This window comes from Rattus norvegicus, chromosome 5 (assembly GCF_021556685.1).
Source record: "Rattus norvegicus strain SHRSP/BbbUtx chromosome 5, alternate assembly SHRSP_T2T, whole genome shotgun sequence".
Lineage (NCBI taxonomy): Eukaryota > Metazoa > Chordata > Mammalia > Rodentia > Muridae > Rattus > Rattus norvegicus.
In genome coordinates this window covers 106470001-106491675 of record NC_141538.1, presented here as the reverse complement: position 1 = coordinate 106491675, position 21675 = coordinate 106470001, and the positions used below count along the sequence as shown (strand labels likewise).

Below are 21675 nucleotides of genomic sequence, written 5' to 3'. Positions count from 1 at the left end.
CTTGAGCAAGTTCAGACCCATTTAGCTACTGGAGGGGATATTTTCCAACCTGTTGAAATTCCTTTAGGATGTGCAGTGTGCACATAGGTTTGTAGCTTTGGTGAGCTGTCACCCATGCTGGTTTTGACTTTGGTGATGCAGCTGTCTTTGAGTAATTTCTGCTTCTATAATTAACCTTTCATCCATATGCCTATAAATCTCACCAAACTCCTTGTTTTACCAATTTGGATTTCAGTGGTATTAGTACCTTGGTCTACTGCTGGTTCCCTATCTGATGTAAGTAGATTTTTGTTCATATCTCCTCAGGGAATGTCTGTTACACAGCAGTATGCCATGGAGGAAAGATTCCTTGATTAAATTAACCCATTTAGCACTGCATGCTGTACCCTTATTGAAGGGTATCAATCAGCACCTGTCATCTTAAAGATCTAATCGAAGGTTTATGTTAAGAAGGCATTGATACCAGGTTGGGAAGTACTAAGTGAGCATTACAAAGACAATTCTGTGATTAATGGTTATAATAGTTGGGTTACTGATTGTGAGAACTTGAATCAAGGCACAGGAAGAAAGCCAAGAACAGAAAGAATGAAGGCAGGTTGCAGGGAGTGGAATTAAACCTGACACGGGTTTTACTGAGTGTGAAGGACACATGAGGCTGAGAAGAGCTCAGGGAATGGCTAGATAGTGGTGACAGCATTTGGTCGTGATCTAGAAAGGAAGGAAAAGTTTGCTGGGGAGGATGGCCAGGTATATATGGTCCTAATGTAGATCTTTGGGGGTCGAGGCAAATCAGCAACATAGGAGACTGGGAAATTCCATGTATAGTAAAGGCCACGATTGAAAGTTAGGACTTGGAGAAATAAAGGAAAACTAGGATACAAAATTCACTGAGAAACACTGTTAAAATGAGGGCATCATTTTGTAGAGCAGCGTTACTTCGTTCATTGTGAGTTAAGCCTTCCCAATTGTAGAAACACAAGGTTATGTGTGAGACTTCTGGGAGACTCCTGGGTTAAACACACTGTTACCATGTGACACCCGAGCCCAGCAGGATTCAGAGTGAATAAGTCAAAAAGCTTTCTGCTAGTAAATAAAAACAAAGCTATTCCACATGTGAAATCTGACTTTTGATCTCCACGCTGTTATATTTATTGCTGCTTCTAAAGATAGGATCAAATATTCCTTTCAAAAACTACTGAAAATTAATTAAGCATTGTAATAGTTTAAGGGCATAAATATGACTCCTAACTCACATGGATTTATATTTGAGTCACAGAGATCTGACATTACTGATGAGTACTAGATGGCTTTCTAGTCCATACCAAAAGGTATGTATGTGTGGACACATGCACATGTGCAAACCTAGAAAATAAAATTTTTACTTTCTGGAGCATGGTTATCATTAAAATTTTCTTTTTCATTAATATCATCAGGAGAGATTCCTCTCTCATATATGGGTTTTTTATACAGCTAAATATGTGCATTTTTGAATTGTGACCCTGATAAAAAAAGGTTTATGGGGAAACAGAGAGCTAATCACAGCTCTAAGCCAGGGGCGGAGTGGTGACTGCTCCTGTCTTCTCCGTGCAGATGTATGCAATATGTACGTGCACTTGGGTGGACACAATCCTGAACATAAAACATTTGCAGCTCAGGGAAATCTAAATTACGCTTCAGAGCAGGCTGATTCATTTCCGTTTAACCCTTCGGCATCTCTCTCCTGTCCTCCTTGTTCTCTTTAAAGGGTGATGTTTAGAATCAAATCAAATGAAAGCATGCAGATGCATCACATATATACATATATATACACACACACATATATATTTGTGTATATATATATATATATATATATATATATATATATATATATATATATATATATGATGCCACAGATGTTATGTGGGGGGTGGGTGGTAGAGGGTAAGTTATCAATCAGAAGGACTGGTGCTACTGGAGGTTAAGTACTCAGCCTGCTGACTTTTGAGCAGTTTGTAGTTGGCTGAACAATGACCAGGAAGGTTTCTATGTCTTGGTCTCTAGAACTGGTAAACACATTTCTTAGAACAGTCAAAGGGACTTTGCTAATTCAGTAACAGTTGGATATAATCAGGTATGTTGATAAAGTCACTGTGGTCCTCGTAATAGTGGTGCAGGAGGGTCAGAGTCTGGTCAGACATAAGAAATGAATCAATGTCTGGAGGGATTCACTCTGAAGGAGGAAGAAGGAAAGAGGAGAAACTAGAAGATAGAAAAGAAAAAGTCATACACACCGTCTTAGGGCCCTCCCTTCCCTGCCACCAAAGAAAGAAAGTATGCCCGATGATTCCTTGATTTTAGGACAGTAAAACCCATCTTCAACTTGGGATAAACAGTGCATTTGTGTTGCTTTGAGACATCAAAATAGTTTGTGATAGCAGCCACAGAAAACCAATGCATAGATTAAAGAAAGCCCCAAACAGGGCGACAGGTGCTAAGTCTTATGTAAACTGAAGATTCAAAGATGTGTTTTTAGATTTCCTCACAATTTAACCCTGAAGATTAAATAGTGAAGATAGCTTGGAAATGAAAGAACAGAACCACATGATCATTTCATTAGATGCTGAGAAAGCATTTGACAAAATTCAACACCCCTTCATGATAAAAGTCCTGGAAAGAATAGGAATTCAAGGCCCATACCTAAACATAGTAAAAGCCATATACAGCAAACCAGTTGCTAACATTAAACTAAATGGAGAGAAACTTGAAGCAATCCCACTAAAATCAGGGACAGGACAAGGCTGCCCACTCTCTCCCTACTTATTCAATATAGTTCTTGAAGTTCTAGCCAGAGCAATCAGACAACAAAAGGAGATCAAAGGGATACAGATCGGAAAAGAAGAGGTCAAAATATCACTATTTGCAGATGACATGATAGTATATTTAAGTGATCCCAAAAGTTCCACCAGAGAACTACTAAAGCTGATAAACAACTTCAGCAAAGTGGCTGGGTATAAAATTAACTCAAATAAATCAGTTGCCTTCCTCTATACAAAAGAGAAACAAGCCGAGAAAGAAATTAGGGAAACGACACCCTTCATAATAGACCCAAATAATATAAAGTACCTCGGTGTGACTTTAACCAAGCAAGTAAAAGATCTGTACAATAAGAACTTCAAGACACTGAGGAAAGAAATTGAAGAAGACCTCAGAAGATGGAAAGATCTCCCATGCTCATGGACTGGCAGGATTAATATAGTAAAAATGGCCATTTTACCAAAAGCAATCTACAGATTCAATGCAATCCCCATCAAAATACCAATCCAATTCTTCAAAGAGTTAGACAGAACAATTTGCAAATTCATCTGGAATAACAAAAAACCCAGGATAGCTAAAACTATCCTCAACAATAAAAGGACTTCAGGGGGAATCACTATCCCTGAACTCAAGCAGTATTACAGAGCAATAGTGATAAAAACTGCATGGTATTGGTACAGAGACAGACAGATAGACCAATGGAATAGAATTGAAGACCCAGAAATGAACCCACACACCTATGGTCACTTGATTTTTGACAAAGGAGCCAAAACCATCCAATGGAAAAAAGATAGCATTTTCAGCAAATGGTGCTGGTTCAACTGGAGAGCAACATGTAGAAGAATGCAGATCGATCCATGCTTATCACCCTGTACAAAGCTTAAGTCCAAGTGGATCAAGGACCTCCACATCAAACCAGACACACTCAAACTAATAGAAGAAAAACTAGGGAAACATCTGGAACACATGGGCACTGGAAAAAATTTCCTGAACAAAACACCAATGGCTTATGCTCTAAGATCAAGAATCAACAAATGGGATCTCATAAAACTGCAAAGCTTCTGTAAGGCAAAGGACACTGTGGTTAGGACAAAACGGCAACCAACAGATTGGGAAAAGATCTTTACCAATCCTACAACAGATAGAGGCCTTATATCCAAAATATACAAAGAACTCAAGAAGTTAGACCGCAGGGAAACAAATAACCCTATTAAAAAATGGGGTTCAGAGCTAAACAAAGAATTCACAGCTGAGGAATGCCGAATGGCTGAGAAACACCTAAACAAATGTTCAACATCTTTATTCATAAGGGAAATGCAAATCAAAACAACCCTGAGATTTCACCTCACACCAGTGAGAATGGCTAAGATCAAAAACTCAGGTGACAGCAGATGCTGGCGAGGATGTGGAGAAAGAGGAACACTCCTCCATTGTTGGTGGGATTGCAGACTGGTAAAACCATTCTGGAAATCAGTCTGGAGGTTCCTCAGAAAATTGGACATTGAACTGCCTGAGGATCCAGCTATACCTCTCTTGGGCATATACCCAAAAGATGCCTCAACATATAAAAGAGACACGTGTTCCACTATGTTCATCGCAGCCTTATTTATAATAGCCAGAAAATGGAAAGAACCCAGATGCCCTTCAACAGAGGAATGGATACAGAAAATGTGGTACATCTACACAATGGAATATTACTCAGCTCTCAAAAACAACGAGTTTATGAAATTCGTAGGCAAATGGTTGGAACTGGAAAATATCATCCTGAGTGAGCTAACCCAATCACAGAAAGACATACATGGTATGCACTCATTGATAAGTGGCTATTAGCCCAAATGCTTGAATTACCCTAGATCCCTAGAACAAACGAAACTCAAGACGGATGATCAAAATGTGAATGCTTCACTCCTTCTTTAAATGAGGAAAAAGAATACCCTTGGCAGGGAAGGGAGAGGCAAAGACTAAAACAGAGACTTAAGGAACACCCATTCAGAGCCTGCCCCACATGTGGCCCATACATATACAGCCACCCAATTAGACAAGATGGATGAAGCAAAGAAGTGCAGACCGACAGGAGCCGGATGTAGATCGCTCCTGAGAGACATAGCCAGAATACAGCAAATACAGAGGCGAATGCCAGCAGCAAACCACTGAACTGAGAATAGGTCCTCTATTGAAGGAATCAGAGAATGAACTGGAAGAGCTTGAAGGGGCTCGAGACCCCAAAAGTACAACAATACCAAGCAACCAGAGCTTCCAGGGACTAAGCCACTACCTAAAGACTATGCATGGACTGACCCTGGACTCTGATCTCATAGGTAGCAATGAATATCCTAGTAAGAGCACCAGTGGAAGGGGAAGCCCTGGGTCCTGCTAAGACTGAACCCCCAGTGAACTAGTCTATGGGGGGAGGGCGGCAATGGGGGGAGGGTTGGGAGGGGAACACCCATAAGGAAGGGGAGGGGGGAGGGGGATGTTTGCCCGGAAACCGGGAAAGGGAATAACACTCGAAATGTATATAAGAAATACTCAAGTTAATAAAAAAAAAAAAAGAAAAGGTACATTGAATAATAGACTCAAGAATGGGCTCTGAAATATATTGGAGGCCATTCATTCCTCAGGCTGCTCAAGATGGGACAATTTCAACCCCAGAGCCTAAGGTTGCTGAGAAGATTAAAAAAGAGCATGTACAGTGGGAGAATGAGTAATCTTGTATAAAGTTGGTGTGCACGGCAACCTTCCAGTGCTCCCAGTGCCTTATCTGGAAAGGTTAATAACATCGCACCATGGGGCGAGGGCTGTGTGAGCAAGCATATGCCAGGTGCTTAGAGCTGTGCCGGAGACGCTGGGAATGCTATGGTACTTGTTGGAAAGAGAGGTTTAAGTAAGTGGCAGAGAAGAGAGTGGGGTAAAAACAAAAGCCCATTAAATAAATATCTGAAACTGTCAGATAATAATACAAAATGTTAAAGAGAAGCAGCTCATGAAATAGTACAAGAATTCAGTAAATGAAGCTGTAAGCCTTGGTCTGTGCCTCTCCTCACCACCCTCTCTGATCCAGTATCCCTTCCCCTTCAGCCATGGGTCCTCCTGAGACTTGATCTTGGCCTTCATTGATCTTGGCATCTAATCCAGGAGTCATGGGCTGTGCCTGACCAGATAAGGATGTGACTGTTCAGTGAATACCCATAGCTTCAGTGTGAGAGATGTATCTGGTAGAGGTGGGCAGTTTTCTGCTAGGTTCTTACAGGCAGAGGGGAGGGAACATGCAGGTAGTAGGAAGCAGGGCAGGTGAGGGATGGCAGCCAGACAGCAGCTGTGAGTAGAGGTGGGGCATGGGCAGGTCCATGAGGGTCTGACAGGATTGTCATATTGGCTTATTATCTGGCTATGGAGCATTCCTGAACATCGCCCTAGTAGAAGATGATCATGATCAAAATGTTTTATGGCTAATGTGGTAATACATGCCAAGGCCCCTTAGTCATGGTGCAATAACTGTCTACTGTGAGCTCATCTCTTGGGATGTTTATAATATGTTTACAGGCAATACTAAAGATGAAGATGAGAAAGAATTTAATAAGTTAGAAAAGATACAGTGGTCCAGTGTATAGGAAATTCAATATATATATATATATATGTATATATATAATCTAAATTAGCAAAGCTTTCATGCTAACATGATAAAAATAAATATCAAACAAGTTTTTTTTTTAGATTAAAGATTAAAATGTAAGAAGCACACACTAATAGATGGGTCTCTGACAACCAAATCTAGAATTAGATTTCTGCTTTTGAATAAAACAAAATTTTAACAGAGATACCTAGAATCCATGCCTGATCTCCTCCAGACCTGCACAATGTGTAAATATTGGCTACAAGCCAATTTTAGACAAATGTTCTACAAAGAACACAGGATTTTGTGCTCCATCTAGCAGATGGCGATTCCTATGCTACACTTTTCTAGGAAAAGAAATATACATAGAAGGTTGCTGGTGACCCTGAGACCAAGCAGAGAAGGGAGAGTCTTGCTACTCAAATGCCATTTGGTTGCCTCTCAGTTTTAAAGGAAGGATTTGAAACCCCCATCTCTTCTTTCATTAAAAAAAACAAAAACAAAAACAAAAAAGCCAAGGCTGCAGGCTGGGTGCAGAAAGGAGCCCCTGGCAGATCACAGCTGACCTGTATGGATCCTGACTACACAGCGGGTTTCTTGTCCCTGCCAAGACTGCTGAGGAATCAAGGCTAATCAGGCAAGGGGTTGTTAGTGGCTGGTAGGCTAATTTATGGTGTCCTGAGACCATAGACCTTTAGCTCAGGAATACCTAGACTTACTTTTTCCTTACTCCAACTGCAACAAAAACAACGGCTTTATTTCTTCTAAGAAGTGTCAAGAGCTCATTGTATCCAAGAGCTCACCTAAAGAAGATTCTGGGAAGCAATAGGAGAAATATATCTCTGCTAAGCTTGATGAGATTTTAAAAGCAACTGACGATCAACCTATTAGTGGACCCTCTCTAGAGGATGACCTCCCTGGTGGCTTTCAAATTCTCCATTTTTCATTGTCTTAAAATACTTTCTGATAATTATTATGTTTTGTATACAAGGATATACATTGAAACCACTCACCAACTGGATGGACTTTAAAGAGGTGTTTGGTATTAGCTCCCTGATTTGAGAAAGAGGCTTGAACTTGCCTTATCCCTAAAGGCCTTGCTTATGGAAGGAAATAAAAAAGGCTTTCAAAATAAACTCATGCATTCTTAGGTCAAGGCAGATGGAATCAACTATGTCAAAATAGATGCTGAGGGTATGAGGCTGGCAATGGTAGCTGTTGACCACAGAGCCATGTATGTGTGGTGTACACTAAGGACCAGAAAACACGCTGGGCCAAGATCATTAATCAGTAGCATGTGTGCTATTGAGAGGAAGGCAGTGTTCTCCTGAAAGCCACTACAATGCTGACTTTATAATCCATAACCGCACACAAATACATCAGTGAGGTACAGAGCCAGAATGTGATGGCCTGTAGGGAAGTACTCTGTGTACAATCATTCATTTTGTCACAGAATAAACACTTTTCACAAAGTACTCTTCACATAGTGACAAAATACAAGTTCGCCATAATCCAGAGACTTAGTAGTCAAACAGTGGAGACTGATATGGACAGATTCCTTATTTTTTCTCCTGGCATGAGTCAGCTTAAAGCTAATAGTTTTCTTCAATTTAAAGCAGCTCAATGAAAGGATACCAGAAACCAGGAGCCCCAGGCTCTTGTGTAGGATTCATGACCTTGAGCAAAGTCACATCTAGGCCACAGTTGTATTTCCACAAATCAAGGGTGCTCACATGGTTTTTACTCAGATAATCATGGACCTTTAAGTCACAAAACATGGGTAAAAGTCACCCCTTAATTTTCAACTTATATACCATTTTAAACTAGGTTGTTGTGAGAATTTCAAATCAGTGTAGAATGATGTCTATTTCTTAGTAAAACACTGGCCCATAGCTGTTCAAAATATATAGCATCCACTTGACTTCAAAACACCATTACAGAGTAGCATGGAATTGATGGGTCAGCCACAATACACACAGACTTTAAGGGAAATTCATGCACAGTGCCTCTTTTTAGTTTTTTTTTTTAAATAATGATTCCTTTGTATCTGGAAGGTACTGGTTCTAGGATATTCCTCAGATAATATGCTAAGGCCCCAAGAGACTATGGATTCAGACTATGGATCATATTCAGACTATGGATTCTCTGGTCTGAATATAAAATGACTTAATATTTCAATAACATACACACCCCTTGTGTATAGCTTGGATTGTCTCTACATTATAATACCAAGTGAAACACATATATCACATAGTCATTAGGAAAAACTTAAAATGTCTATGTGTGTTCAGTATAGGTGTAAACACCACATGCCCAATGAAAGGACATGTAATCTAAGCTGGTTAAATCTGTGGGCACGAAAACTGCAGACCAACCAAGTGTTGACCATACTGTATCATTTTGCTCACTCTGTACTGTTTGATGCTTACTAAATTACCATTCTGTGATAGCCAGGGAGAAGGAAGAAACATGAAGCTTTTTGGCTACTTGGAACCAGTAGGCCATCTCTTAGCTCTAATGAAAGGTATACAGGCAGCTATCCTCTCTCCTCAGCCAGATGACTACAGACTTTATCACCCCAACTGGGACACTTCTTGAGTTTACAATGGGCTCAAACAGGGGTGCACATCTCTTCTAAATTTCAGGGTTACTTTTGTGATAGCTGTTGTCACTTTAAAGCTGTGTCTGATATCCTAATAAAGAACAAATGGCAAAATAAGACTTCCTCCAATCAACCAATTTAAAACCTTTTGTGTTCTTTAGAAGAATGCCAAAACTAAGCCACTACCTAAAAACTATACATGGAGTGACCCTGGACTCTGACCTCATAGGTAGCAATGAATATCCTAGTAAGAGCACCAGTGGAAGGGGAAGCCCTGGGTCCTGCTAAGACTGAACCCCCAGTGAACTAGATTGTTGGGGGGAGGGCGGCAATGGGGAGAGGATGGGGAGGGGGACACCGATAAGAAAGGGGAGGGGGATGTTTGCCCGGAAACCGGGACAGGGAATAACACTTGAAATGTATATAAGAAATACTCAAGTTAATAAAAAAAAAAAAGAATGCCAAAAGGCCATTTATTTTGAGGCATAATAACTTTAATAATATATTATGAAAGAGTGGTTGTATTTTTATTACTGGTTTGGTCTCTCTCTCTCTCTCTCTCTCTCTCTCTCTCTCTCTCTCTCTCTCTCTGTGTGTGTATGTGTGTGTATGTGTGTGTGGCATATGTGTATGTGCAGGATCCAGAAACTTTGCAAAAGGGCTGATAGTAAATACTTTAGGTTTTGTGAACTATATGGTCTTTGTCATAGCCACACATTCTGTTCCTGTAGAACAAAGTCAGTGACAAACAATATGTAAGAAGGAAAAATGGGTCTGTGTTCCAATCAAATTTTATTAAAAAAAAAAAAACAAAACAGAAAGGAGGTTGGATTTAGTTGGTGGGCTGCAGTTTGTCATCTCTTGCTTTAAAATTATGGTATTCATATTTTTAGAATTCATAAGATCAGGAGAAAAATTTTAAATCTAAAATTGGCTCAGGATTTTTAACTTGGATTAACTAAGTAAAGCTATCCCTACAATGTATATAGGGAAATGACATCGAGAAGGGGACATATTGAAGGGTCATGAGGAAATTTGGGTGGAAAAAAATGGAGGGCACAAATGATCATATTTAATTGTATACATGTGTGAAATTCTCAAAATACAGTAAAAAGCTCAAAATCAACTATTAGCATTGCCTATAGCAGAAACTAGGAAGGGCAGAAACTCAGAACAATTTTATCATCATGGAAAAGCTACCATAGTGCCTTTAACTGAAAATATTCTCTTGCTTGGTGACAATTTGCAATGAATATGCTCAGGTCAACAAATGGACAGTGTCAGTGTATGCTTTTGAAGAACACTGGGCTATGCCATGGCTGAAAGTACACGGTGTTTACAGTGAACAGGTCTATGTCTGAGCAAGGCTGGAGAAGAGCTAAGAAGCGAAGGATAGTAGTGTTTCTTTAAGCTACTCTGACAAAATGTCCTTTTGTCTTGAATCACTGCTATCAACAACAACTGCAGTTGGAAGTAACTTCAGGACTCACCAGCTGCCATTGTGCAGGGTACCAGGCTGGGGGGCAATTGAAGCGGTTGCAGGCTTGTACTGTGCTGGGTTTGGGGTGATGGCACAGCTCATCAGCCAGGACAACCACCTCGTTCATCTCTCTGGAGAGTAGGTGGGAACAGATGACATCTCTGGTCTGCAGGCCAACCCCACAGGTGAGGCTACATGGACTCCACTTGCCAACTTCCCACCTGAGAAGAAATAAAACAAGAAAGAGCCTAATCGAGTTTCTGCACAAACACTTCCCAGGCAATCAAAACCCTTCACTGGGAGTCAGGGGGGTTCTCCAAGATGACTGGTTAGGGATTGATGGTTTTGAGCTTCAAACCCAACCATCCCCCCTTCATGCTTAGAGTTCATTCAGAATAAAGCAAAGAAATTGGTAGAATAGCCAGTGCTTATTCACAAAATCACTAGTAAAGTGGTTTTCATAACTGTGTCCATTTCAATAGAACATACCAACCTCATCAAAACAGGTGGTGGGGATGCTAGATGAAGAGTAAGATGTGTAAGAAAGATTTGGGGATCATGTTTTCAACAGTGGCTAGAGAGGCTAGAAGCGGCTTCTCAGCTTATTTCTGTAGCCCCCATTATATGTGAGATGGCGACATTTGTGCTTCTTATTCTTTGGCTTCAAAGTGCAAGGTCATTGACTCCAACTTCCTTTAAGCTTCCATCATAGCACAAAAATGTCTCTGTCTTCTGTATAAATATCATCACTGCCTGGGGCTGGATAGTGTAACAGAAGTAGAGGCTGCAAAACACATCAGTCTTCTTGAAGGGAAGTAAGAGGAGTGAGTGGCTCATTATCTGGATGTAGAAGTCAAATACACAGACGAGCTGAGTCCACATGGCCATGCCTTGAGACACACATTTATGGTGAGCTAAGGGCCTATAAAAACAGCCAACCTCACTGCGTTTCCTCGTCGGTCTGACCTCCAAGATTCGAACAGCAAGGACAAAGTTCACTTGCCTGGACTCAGAAGAGTCCTCTAATGGTCAGTTTTAGGTCTACTGTTCACAGTTTGAGACACAAAGGTTGTATAAATGGTTGCCAGCCCCGGAAAGCACAGTGGGGCATCTTCAGTAGCTGCCTAGGATTTTCTAGTGAGCCTAGAAGATTATTTCAAAACTCTTTAGCTTTAATGATTTTCATTAGACTGTGACACTGAGCAGAAACTCCCATTCTTTCTTCTTTCTCCTCTAACCTCCCACCATCTATTTCCCCACCTCCTGTCTACAGTGATCAGTAAATACAGTCAACTCCTTTGTTATTCCTGTTTACCTTTCCTGGCCCTCTATTGCCATCTTTATGCAAACTGAACCCAGGTCCAGGAAAATGTTTTGCCCTTTCTTCCTGTTTTAAAATGCCCCTGATTTCTATTGCATATGCCTCCATGTGTACTCCAGGCATGGCTCATCATTCCTCTCATCTGGACTACAGCTTCTCCACCTTTCACGTTACAGGGTCTGTCACCTCAGGTAGAGCTTGTGTTGGAGTGTGTTCCAGTCATGGAATCCAGTGGAGCTCTATCTATGCGGTTCATGGAGATGGCTAATACATTTCTGATGAACTGACAGAAGGAGGGAGTCCGCCATTATAGAGGGCAGGCCAACCTATTTTATTTAGTTACCTATGGAAAAATAGGTTTCATTGACTTCCCTCATTTTATAGCTGAAGAAATTTGAGAACTGCAGTGGCTGAAGTACCCAAGTACTTAAGATCAAGTAGTGAATCCAGGATTCAGACCTACTTGGCGACACCTAAGCCTTTGTAGTTCCTATTGTATGTAATGTCGTCTCCAGGAAATATCTCAAAAATTGCCTATAGCCATTCACCAAATTTTAAATGAATAGAAGAGGCTGGCTGAACCCTTTCTTAATGGATTTTTGTGTGAATGTCTATATTCTGTGTATTTATGAATCTCCAGCATAATCAAGTCCAATCTTTAAAATGTGTGGGCTTGAGGTAAGTGTGTATGTACACACATCCTTTACAACCCTTTCCTTCCAAATTGGACTCTCAAGTGAGGGTTGGGGTTAGTGGCTCTCTTCCCATGAGTATAACAGGATAGAAGTGATAGCATATGACTTTCGCGGTTGGATCATCAGGGATACAGTTTTCACTTCTCTTCTGGCTGATGGTTTACTTGTGCTGAGGAAGAAAGCCACCACGTCATGAGATCGGTCTTGAGGAAAGATCCTGCAGCTGCAGAACTGTAGCATTCTGATGTAACCAGTACACCCACTTGAGGCTGTTCTGTGACAAGCACCTTATAAGTACACAACCCAGACCTAGGCCAGCTTCAGAAGACCTCAGCCTCAGGCAGGATCTGAGCTATAGCCACCTTTCCAGGATGCTTCCAAAGTCCTTACTCAAGTAGGTATCCAGAGACCAAATATTTAGTCTTGGAAGCTTCTCGGTTGGGGGTGCATTTGTTAGGCAGCAGAAGATCATTATATACAAGTGCATCCCCCTCCTCCCCAATGTAACCTATTCATTCAGAGGACACAAAAAAGAACATTCATAGAAGTGCCATGCATAGTGGCCCAGACTGTGTCACAAACATGAAAGTGAGTGACAGAGGCCACGAGCACAAAGTTTCATACTGTTTTGTTTACGGGTCAGGAAGGTAGTTATCGGTGGTGGGTAGAAAGCAGAAGAGTGTGAGGGTCTTCTGGATGGTATATCTATCCAATGTATCCAGTGCTGGGCCTGGCTCTACCTTCTGAACAGGGCCACTGGGTTAAGCTGCATGCTTGAGATTTGTGTGTGTGCTTCCTGCGTATGTTCAGAAAGGCTGTTTCTCCCTTCTTCAAGCGAAGTGCTTCAGTATGGGCAGAAAGCAGGACCCACACTCTACTGTCTCATAAAGCAGTTGCCTCTGTAATCAGTGCTGTCCCAAGGTTTAAGTTGCCGGGTCTGGCTTTGAACCCCCCTCCTCTGCTTTTGCTTCACTCCTGGCAGAACTCAGCAACTGGGACCTTGAAGCAGAGGCATTTTGGCAGCTATGAGGCCAGTTGAATACTGTCAGGGAAACTCTGCCTACCCTAATAATAAAGTATATTATACATTCTCCAGGAAGAAGGTCAGCAGAAGCTATCTGTGTAGTAAGCACTTGGCTCATTCTGGGTCAGAAATATTTTAATCAACTTTGGCCAAAAAAGGGAGGAAGCAGACACTCTACTCTGCATCTCCTCTACGGAGGCAGCAACAGTGCCTGCAGATCTGGCTGGCTGCTGATAGCCCCTGAACCTTATGCCTTTGACCTTTTCCAAGAGAGGAGCTCTTCCGGTGAAAGCCAGCTAGGTACAAGATTAGCTAGGGCTGACAGTGTAGGGACACTTCTAGACCTCCCTTGAGGTGCTGGGTCCAGCCTGGCATAAGCCTAATACTGAGGAGGTCAGAACTGTGTTCTGGACATAAGCTTCTACTCTCTCCTTGGGTGAATTTGCTCATCTGTTCATCTCCATTTACAACGTCGCTTTTTCCACTTGGTAAAATTCTCCATCCATATGGTCTCTTAATACTTTGTTCTTTGCTGGACCCCCCTTTGGGGGAATTAGAGGAAGGATTGAAAGAGCTGAAGGGGCTTGCAACCCCATAAGAACAGCAATGCCAACCAACCAGAGCTTCCAGGGACTAAACCACTACCCAAAGACTATACATGGACTGACCCAGGGCTCCAACTGCATATGTAGCCTTGTTGGGGCACCAGTGGAAGGGGAAGCCCTTGGTCCTGCCAAGGTTGAACCCCCAGCACAGGGGAATGTCGGGAGGGTGGTAAGTGGGGGTAGATGGGGGGAACACCCTTATGGGGGAGAGGGAGGAGATAGGGGGCTTATGGACAGGAAACCGGGAAAGGGAATAACATTTGAAATGGAAATAAAGAAATATATCCAATAAAAAATACTTTCTTCTTTGGAAATTCAACATACTTACAATACTATCACCACCTCAACTGTCGTCTTGAATAGAGTGTGTGTCTGTGTCTAACTTGTCTGCTGGTTGTTCTATGAGGGGTTGCATCCCTCCAAAAGATATATTGGTGCTAAAACCCAAAATATCACAGAGTATGATGTTACATGGAAAAATCTCCTGGCAGATGTAATTACTTTGGATGGCTCATACTAGATCTTTAATTACTCCTCTTATCCACATCACTAAATACCTGAGAGGCACAGATTAAGAGGGGAGGTTTATTTTGGCTCACTGTTTCATGGGACAGAGTTCATTTTTGGCTTTTGGTGGGGAGGACGTGCTGAAATCATAACACTACAAGCTTGCAGCTAGGGTTGTCTTTCCTCTTAACTGCAGATCAGAGGCAGAGAGCCGAGACCAGAAGTGAAGCTGAACTATAATCTTCAAGGCACACCGCTAGTGGCCTTATGTCTAAAAAAAATTCTACAACCTTCCAAAATAATACTCCCCAGCTTGTAGGGAGCACTTCACAGTTAAATCATGGGTACAGCAGTTTCCTTCCAGGTTACAACCTTTCTTGGAGGGAATTTTCTTTAAGACATGGACTATAAAAGTCATGAGGGTAGGGGATGGGGAGGAAATGGGAAACAGGATATTTTAAAACAGGATTTCTACAGATAGGTGAACTGCTCAGTTCAAACTCCTGCAGGGAAGATCCTTAGGACAGGAAGTAAACAACTCAAAACAATTCCAGAAAGTCCCTGAAGCTGACTAGATTCACTAAGCCCCTCCCTCCCAAAGCATATATAAGCAGTAAGACCTGCCAAGAGTTGCTCTCAGGCAAGGTAAGTTACAAGGTAGACTCTTAGACAAAGCCAGATAGCAGGAAGAAGCAGAGACCAGCTGAACTGCCAGGAAGAAAGAGCTGCTGAGCTGCGTGGAAGAAACTCAGACCAAAAAGCCACATGAAAAGGCCACTCTCCAACTTGTTGAGCTGTCTGCAGGCTGTGTAGTGGGCTCCAGGTTTCTAGCTTTTGCATGATATCACCCATGCTGGGGTGGGCTTTGGTGATGCAGCAATCTGAGTCATTTCTGTTCCTGTAAATAACCTGTCACTCATATTTTTATAAATAATCCAAATAAAACTCATTGACTCCCTAACCTGGACTTTAATGGTATCTGTGCTTCTGTTGTCAGTTCCCCGTTTGGGGCTGAGTAGATATAGGTCTCACAACAAACCCACTGCACTAGAGCAGGGTACATATCCCTCACTGGACTCTTAGAGAGGTGCTAGGCTGGATCACCTGCTCAGCCCCTATACAAGTTGGAAAACCCCATCCGCACTGGTTCCCCCAACCCCATTCACAATGAGAAATTCACCTACTCACTTGGAGAAAACTCTGGAATAATGTCATTAGTCCTCTGTCTACGAGCTTCCGGCAACCCATCCAAGTGTCAGCACAGGAGCTCAGGTTTTGACCATGTATGGGCTCGATCTCAGCTCCTAGCTGACATGTTATCACTCCTTGCCTAAGCTCTATAAAACCCCCTTGCTTTACTGACCCCCACCTACGTGATCAGTTAAAGCTGCCTCCCAATAAACCTGCCTTTTAATCTGGTCTAATCTGGCCTATATCAGCATCACTGAGGGAGAGAAAATGCCGTTGAAGAGGGACACATGGAGAGGAGTCCGTGTGATGGGGGAGGTAGAGAAGGGAATGGTAAAGCTGCAAAAAAAAGTGCCAGAAACAGCCAGCAAACTCTAGGAGCTAGACACGCCAGGAAGACTGGCGCCTTCATTTACACTTGAGTTTAGCTTCCAAACGGAGGGAATGCAATTCTGCCGCTTTAAGCCTCTTATTTTATCGTATTTTGTCGCCATAGCTCTAGGAAACCAAACTCCTGTAACCTCAGCACCTAGCATGGTGCTAGAACAAAGCAGATGCCCAGGAAGTATGGTGACTCCCGTGGAGGTGGCCAGTGGGCTGTGTGCACCTCCAGACCATTCACTTGCAGTGGCACTCTTTTAACAGCCCACTTCTACTGCGAAACTGATGCCGCACATACTTCTTCAGTGGGGTGACTCTTGGTGTCAAAACGGGGTCTACATTACTATCTCTCTGATAGACTGAATCCCACTTCATGTAAACATTTATATATTTTATTGTAGTGTTTTGGCCTACTGGAGTGGGATGTGTGGTAAGACTCTCTTCCTCCTGCAAAATATCAGAAGTGCTAAGCAACGATTCTACCACAAAAAAATCCGAATTCTGAAATGCCTCTGCACCAGAGATTCTGCCTAGAGGACCTTGGCCTTGTATAAGAGGGCGGTAAGGCTGGTCGCTCTGCTTTCTTTCAGCTTCTAGGCTTTAGGTGTTTAGCTCATGGTTGGGCCCTTGGCCAACATGTCAGAAAGACTCCATCTTCCCCAGGGTTCTTTTGCTACACTTCTGTCCTGTTCCTCACTATCCTCCTTGTCAGATTCTGCTTGCAGGAAAGACCGTGTGGATGGAAATACTGCAGTGGGTCCTCTGCACCTGCCCGCTCCAGAATACTTGACTCCTGACCAAAGACAGGCGGAGGGCTGCCCTTCGCCTGAGTAGCTGGAGTTGTCTTCCTTCTCCCTGCCAGCAACATGTGTGCCTGAGGTGACTTGCCCCTGGAACTTTATACTGCACAGTAGACTTGGCTCCCAGACCTCCTTGGGTAGCACTGGAGCAAAGTCTAGCCTCCTGACTAGTCCTGTCTCACTGCTGACATCTGTTCAGCTTCAGGTCTTGGGATGGGAAAACACTTTTAGCCATAAACCATAAGCCATAGCATGACAGCAGTCTTGCTGGTACCTCACGTGACCAGCAATAACAACGGCCACTAACGAATGAACCCCCCTATCATAAGCCTCGGCCTGTGCAAATGTTTTAAGTGCATCACTTCATTGATCACCTTTACAGCCCTATGAGACAGGCATGGTTATTGTCTATATTAGAGCAGGAGTCCAGGCCTGGAGAAGTTGAGTGAAGGGTTCCACATACATATGTCAATGTCACCTATTTCACATCCAAGGCACCACGACTTGGACTCAGGCCACGAAAAAATGGGGCTGCTCTCTCTCAGAGGGTAGCACAGTAGATTTGCAATTCTAAATGCTTTATCCCGGCTTCTTTCACTGAGATCCCAGCAGCACCCGTGCTGACGCATGCTTATCTATAGAACTCTATGGAGGAGATGCTTGAAGTTTCCCTGTTTTACAAAGTGAGCTAAGTAAGACTCTGAGGCACTAAGCAATCTGTCCAAAGTTACCCAGCTACTAAACAAGAGAGTCAGGATTCAAATTCAGGCTGCCTGGCTCCTGCATACCTTGTTATTAACCCAGATTGTCTCTGAAGGCAGATAAAGAACACAGTAGAACAAAGAGGCTTTGAGTGTCCAGGGCCAGGATCCCTTGTGCTCAAGAGTGTAAGAAAATGACAAATGGCAGCGTGACAGCTCTATTTCTTAGCAATAGAAATAAATAACTGACACCACCCAGGTCTTGCACACACTTGCAGTTGGCATTCCAGTGAAGTGGCCATTGGCAGCCGAGTGGGCAAAGGTAGAGTGTAGTCTCCTGGAGAGACTTACTTGGTTTTTGAAATGTGCCCTTTGGAGCTAAGTGGGCCATTGAAGCCCACGGTGGCTGACTGTCATTAGCAGCTTTGTTTGTATTAGCTATTAAACAAAAAGACTTTTTGCATTCCTTTGCATAGGGCTCATTGTGAGAGTTGCCAAATCTCTTCCCCTACTCTTTCTGAGAAGGTACTGACCTTTACCTCCCAGCAACTCAGGGAATAAACGCATACAGAGCTCCTACTTTGACCTATTACATTATAAGAAGCCTCTCCTATCTTAATCTTTATAGAAATAGTAGGCTTGAAGATTTATCCAATAGTTTAAGGTGTGCTTCTTGCTTGAATAAAAAAATTACAGTAAACTCTTGGTGTTTGTTAGAAGTATTCTTCAAAATTATGTGGAAACTTCCCAGCATTACATCTCTGCACACTATTTATAAAATGAGATTTTAAAAAACAAAGCTCCTTAAAACATCTTTGTTTTCCTTAGAATACATCTGTGATCAGGAGGCAGAGAGTAAATGGGCACTATAGAGTGTGGTGTCTTAATCTAGAAAGATTAAGATGGACAGCCAGGCAATCTCTGGGACCCTACTCTTTAGTTTCTTGGATGATTATTAATCATTTCAAATTTATCTTCACATCCCCCAGTACCTAATCTATCTATTGCCCCCAGCTTTTACATTGTTAGTTTCAGTTTTCATTTCTGGTCAAGTATGTCCTCTAATTCAAAATTTCCTTTGGGAAGAGACACCTTACAGAAAGGGAGGAAAACATTTACCATCTGTCAAAAGGTTAATAATCAAAAACAAAGAACTAAAAGATATTAAACCCCCAAAGAACTATTAATTAGTGCATTAAATGGGTCAATCAATTGACAAAAAGTGAAAATAGCCAAAAAATAAAATATACAAAAATATTCAACATTAGTCATATAGGAAATGAAAATCAAAATGGTTGGTTCAGATGGTCTGAAATTCCCTCTTTGGGCAAATTCTGACCTAGATGTAGTCAGGTGTAAAGCAAGGACAGGGAAAGAAAAAAGAAAGAACTGAGACAAAGGGACAAAAGTCTGTTTGCTTGAGCGCTGTTTGCAATGAGGTCTCTAGTAACTAGATAAACTCTATGTAAACAGTGGTGGGAAAAATAAAGACTCTTCAGTCTTTCCAGGTCCCTATAATATCCATGACTGGATTCGGCAAAACAAAACAAAACAAAACAAAACAAAACGAAACAAAACAAAACAAACTATACTAAGATTCCACCTCACCCAAGTCAGAATGGCTATCCTCAAGAAAACAAAAATAAACCCTGGTGAGGAGGTAGGAGCTAAGGTGGTTGTGGTAGTCAGTACACTGTTGATGGCAATGTAAATTACTGTAGCCATGGAGTCTCTTCAAAACAAACAAATAAAAATGATCCAGCTACATCATTCTTGGGTATGTAGATCTGAAGGGATCAGAATCAGCGTATACTAGACACTTGCACACTCACTTTTATAACAATAGCTGAGCTGTGAAATCAGTCTGGGGGCCATCCCCAGATGGATGGGTAAGGAAAACAGAGAGTTATTCAGCTCTAAAGAAGAAAACATGATGTCATTTTCAGAAAAATGGATGGAGCTACTACAGACCATCATGCTATCAAAATAAGCCAGGCTCAGAAAGCGAGCTGTTTTCTCTTCTATGAATGATGGCGACTTAAAAAGGAGAAAGACATGAGTAGAATTGTGATTATTTTTATAGAGGAAGGCGACCAGCAGACAAAGGGATAAGAGAGGAGAATGAATGTGGGAGTATGATCAAAGTACACGACACACATGTTTGAAAATGTCATGATGAAACATATAAGCAAATGTAGCATGAACATATGCTAATGAAAACATCTGAAAAACAGAACAGGAATGCAGAACTGGAGCTACTGGGAGGAGAAAGGAGACAAGAAGGGAGGAGTGATCCAGAGATGGTGCAGGTGGTGGTAACTGTGATCGAAGTGCATTATGTACGTATAAAAATAGCATAATGAGAATCATTATTTGACACAATTAATATGCTAATTACAAAGCCCTCCTGGAGTCAGAGCTGAGCTGTCAATGGGGCAGCACGGCCAGAGATTAGCTTTGGTAGAGGGTGGGGGGCTTCACAGCCTGGAGCTGAACATCCTAAGTGGCTTTCTCCCTACCCCTTTGTTCCCTTTTGTAAGGGATGTACTTTACCAGTGGTGAGGAGTGGCTCATTGGCAAGTCACCTAGGTCATCAGTGGGCCAGTGTAGCTGGAAGCCAAGCATTCAGAGAAGACTGAACAAATAAACACAGATATCTGGAAAGTAATATGATCCAGGTTTCTTACTGTCTGTGAGGGCAATTTCAAGTACGTGAAGGAGCAAAACCAGAATACTCCTTGAAGGACTGGGTTGGGTTCAAAAGCAGTGCGAACTTATGGCAGCGTGTGTGTATGTGTGTGTGTGTGTGTGTGTGTGTGTGTGTGTGTGTGTGTGAGAGAGAGAGAGTCTGTGTGTGTGAGTGTATGTGTATGAGTGTGTGTGAGTGTATGTGTGTGTGAGTGTGTGAATGTATGAGTGTGTGAATTTGTGTGTGTATATGTGTGTGTGAATGTGTGTGAGTGTGTGTGTGAGTGAGTGTGTATGTGTGAATGTGTGAGTGTGTGTGTGAATGTGTGTGTGTTGAGTGTGTGAATTTGTGTGTGTATATGTGTGTGAATGTGTGTGAGTGTGTATGTGTGAATGTGTGTGAGTGTGTGTGTGTGAGTGTGTATGTGTGAATGTGTGTGAGTGTGTGTGTGTGTGTGCACATGTGTAAGGGCTTATGCATATGTGTGTTTGTAGGTACCCCATGGAGATGCCTGTATCCACCTGTCCAGTGCTTAGATCACATCTGTATACTGTCCCATCTGGCTTTAATGTGAGTGCTGATGATCTGACTTCCGGTTCTCATGCTTGCTGTGACAGGCACTTTATCAACTCATACATCTCTTTCGTTCCCCACTCATTTGCTGTCAATAAACAGATACAACAGGCACATGCAATCTCACACAAATGCATACTGCTTTCTAGCTCTCTTCACTGACAGCCCCAGAAGTGATGACAATCCCAGTGGCATCAAACACTCTGGGTGCCTAGACCTCAGGTTCTCTTTAGTGGAGACTCTAGTTCTATTCTCTAACAAAACCGCTTCCTATAGAATTGGCTCACTCCAGAGCAGGGCTGGGAAAAGAAATATGGAGCTTGGAACACCTTGTTATACCAGACAGCTGGGAAGTACTCCAGAATGATGGGGTTTATGTTGGAAGGACACAGAAACCAGCTAGAATGGGTCCCACTGGCCATGACTGGGACAACTTGATAATAATGGATGTTAATGGATAATGATGGAGCTTAATCCTCAGGGTAGCCATATTGAGAGGTGGGGTCACTTGGGGACATTTATGTCACAAGACATCTGTCCCCACTAATGGACAAAAGTCAATAAGAAAGAGTGTGGCAGTGGAAACATTCCTTTCCTCGCTCTCCAGCCTCCTTCCAGAGGAGGATACAGCATTCCCTATGTGTTCAGGAGCTCACTTTAAACAGCAGGCCTTCTAACATGCCAGTGTCTTGATCTTGGACTT

The 21675-nt window shown here is 42.3% G+C and overlaps 1 protein-coding gene across 5 annotated transcripts in view; it reads right to left on the bottom strand.

Annotated features, from left to right (window-relative positions):
- Positions 1-21675, bottom strand: part of Adamtsl1 (ADAMTS-like 1) — a 398736-nt gene that overhangs the window by 101741 nt on the left and 275320 nt on the right. For all 5 annotated transcript variants that reach the window (XM_087549776.1, XM_087549775.1, XM_087549777.1 and 2 more), the window contains 1 exon segment: positions 10499-10709. In XM_087549776.1, the coding sequence (XP_087405902.1) occupies positions 10499-10709 (211 nt within the window).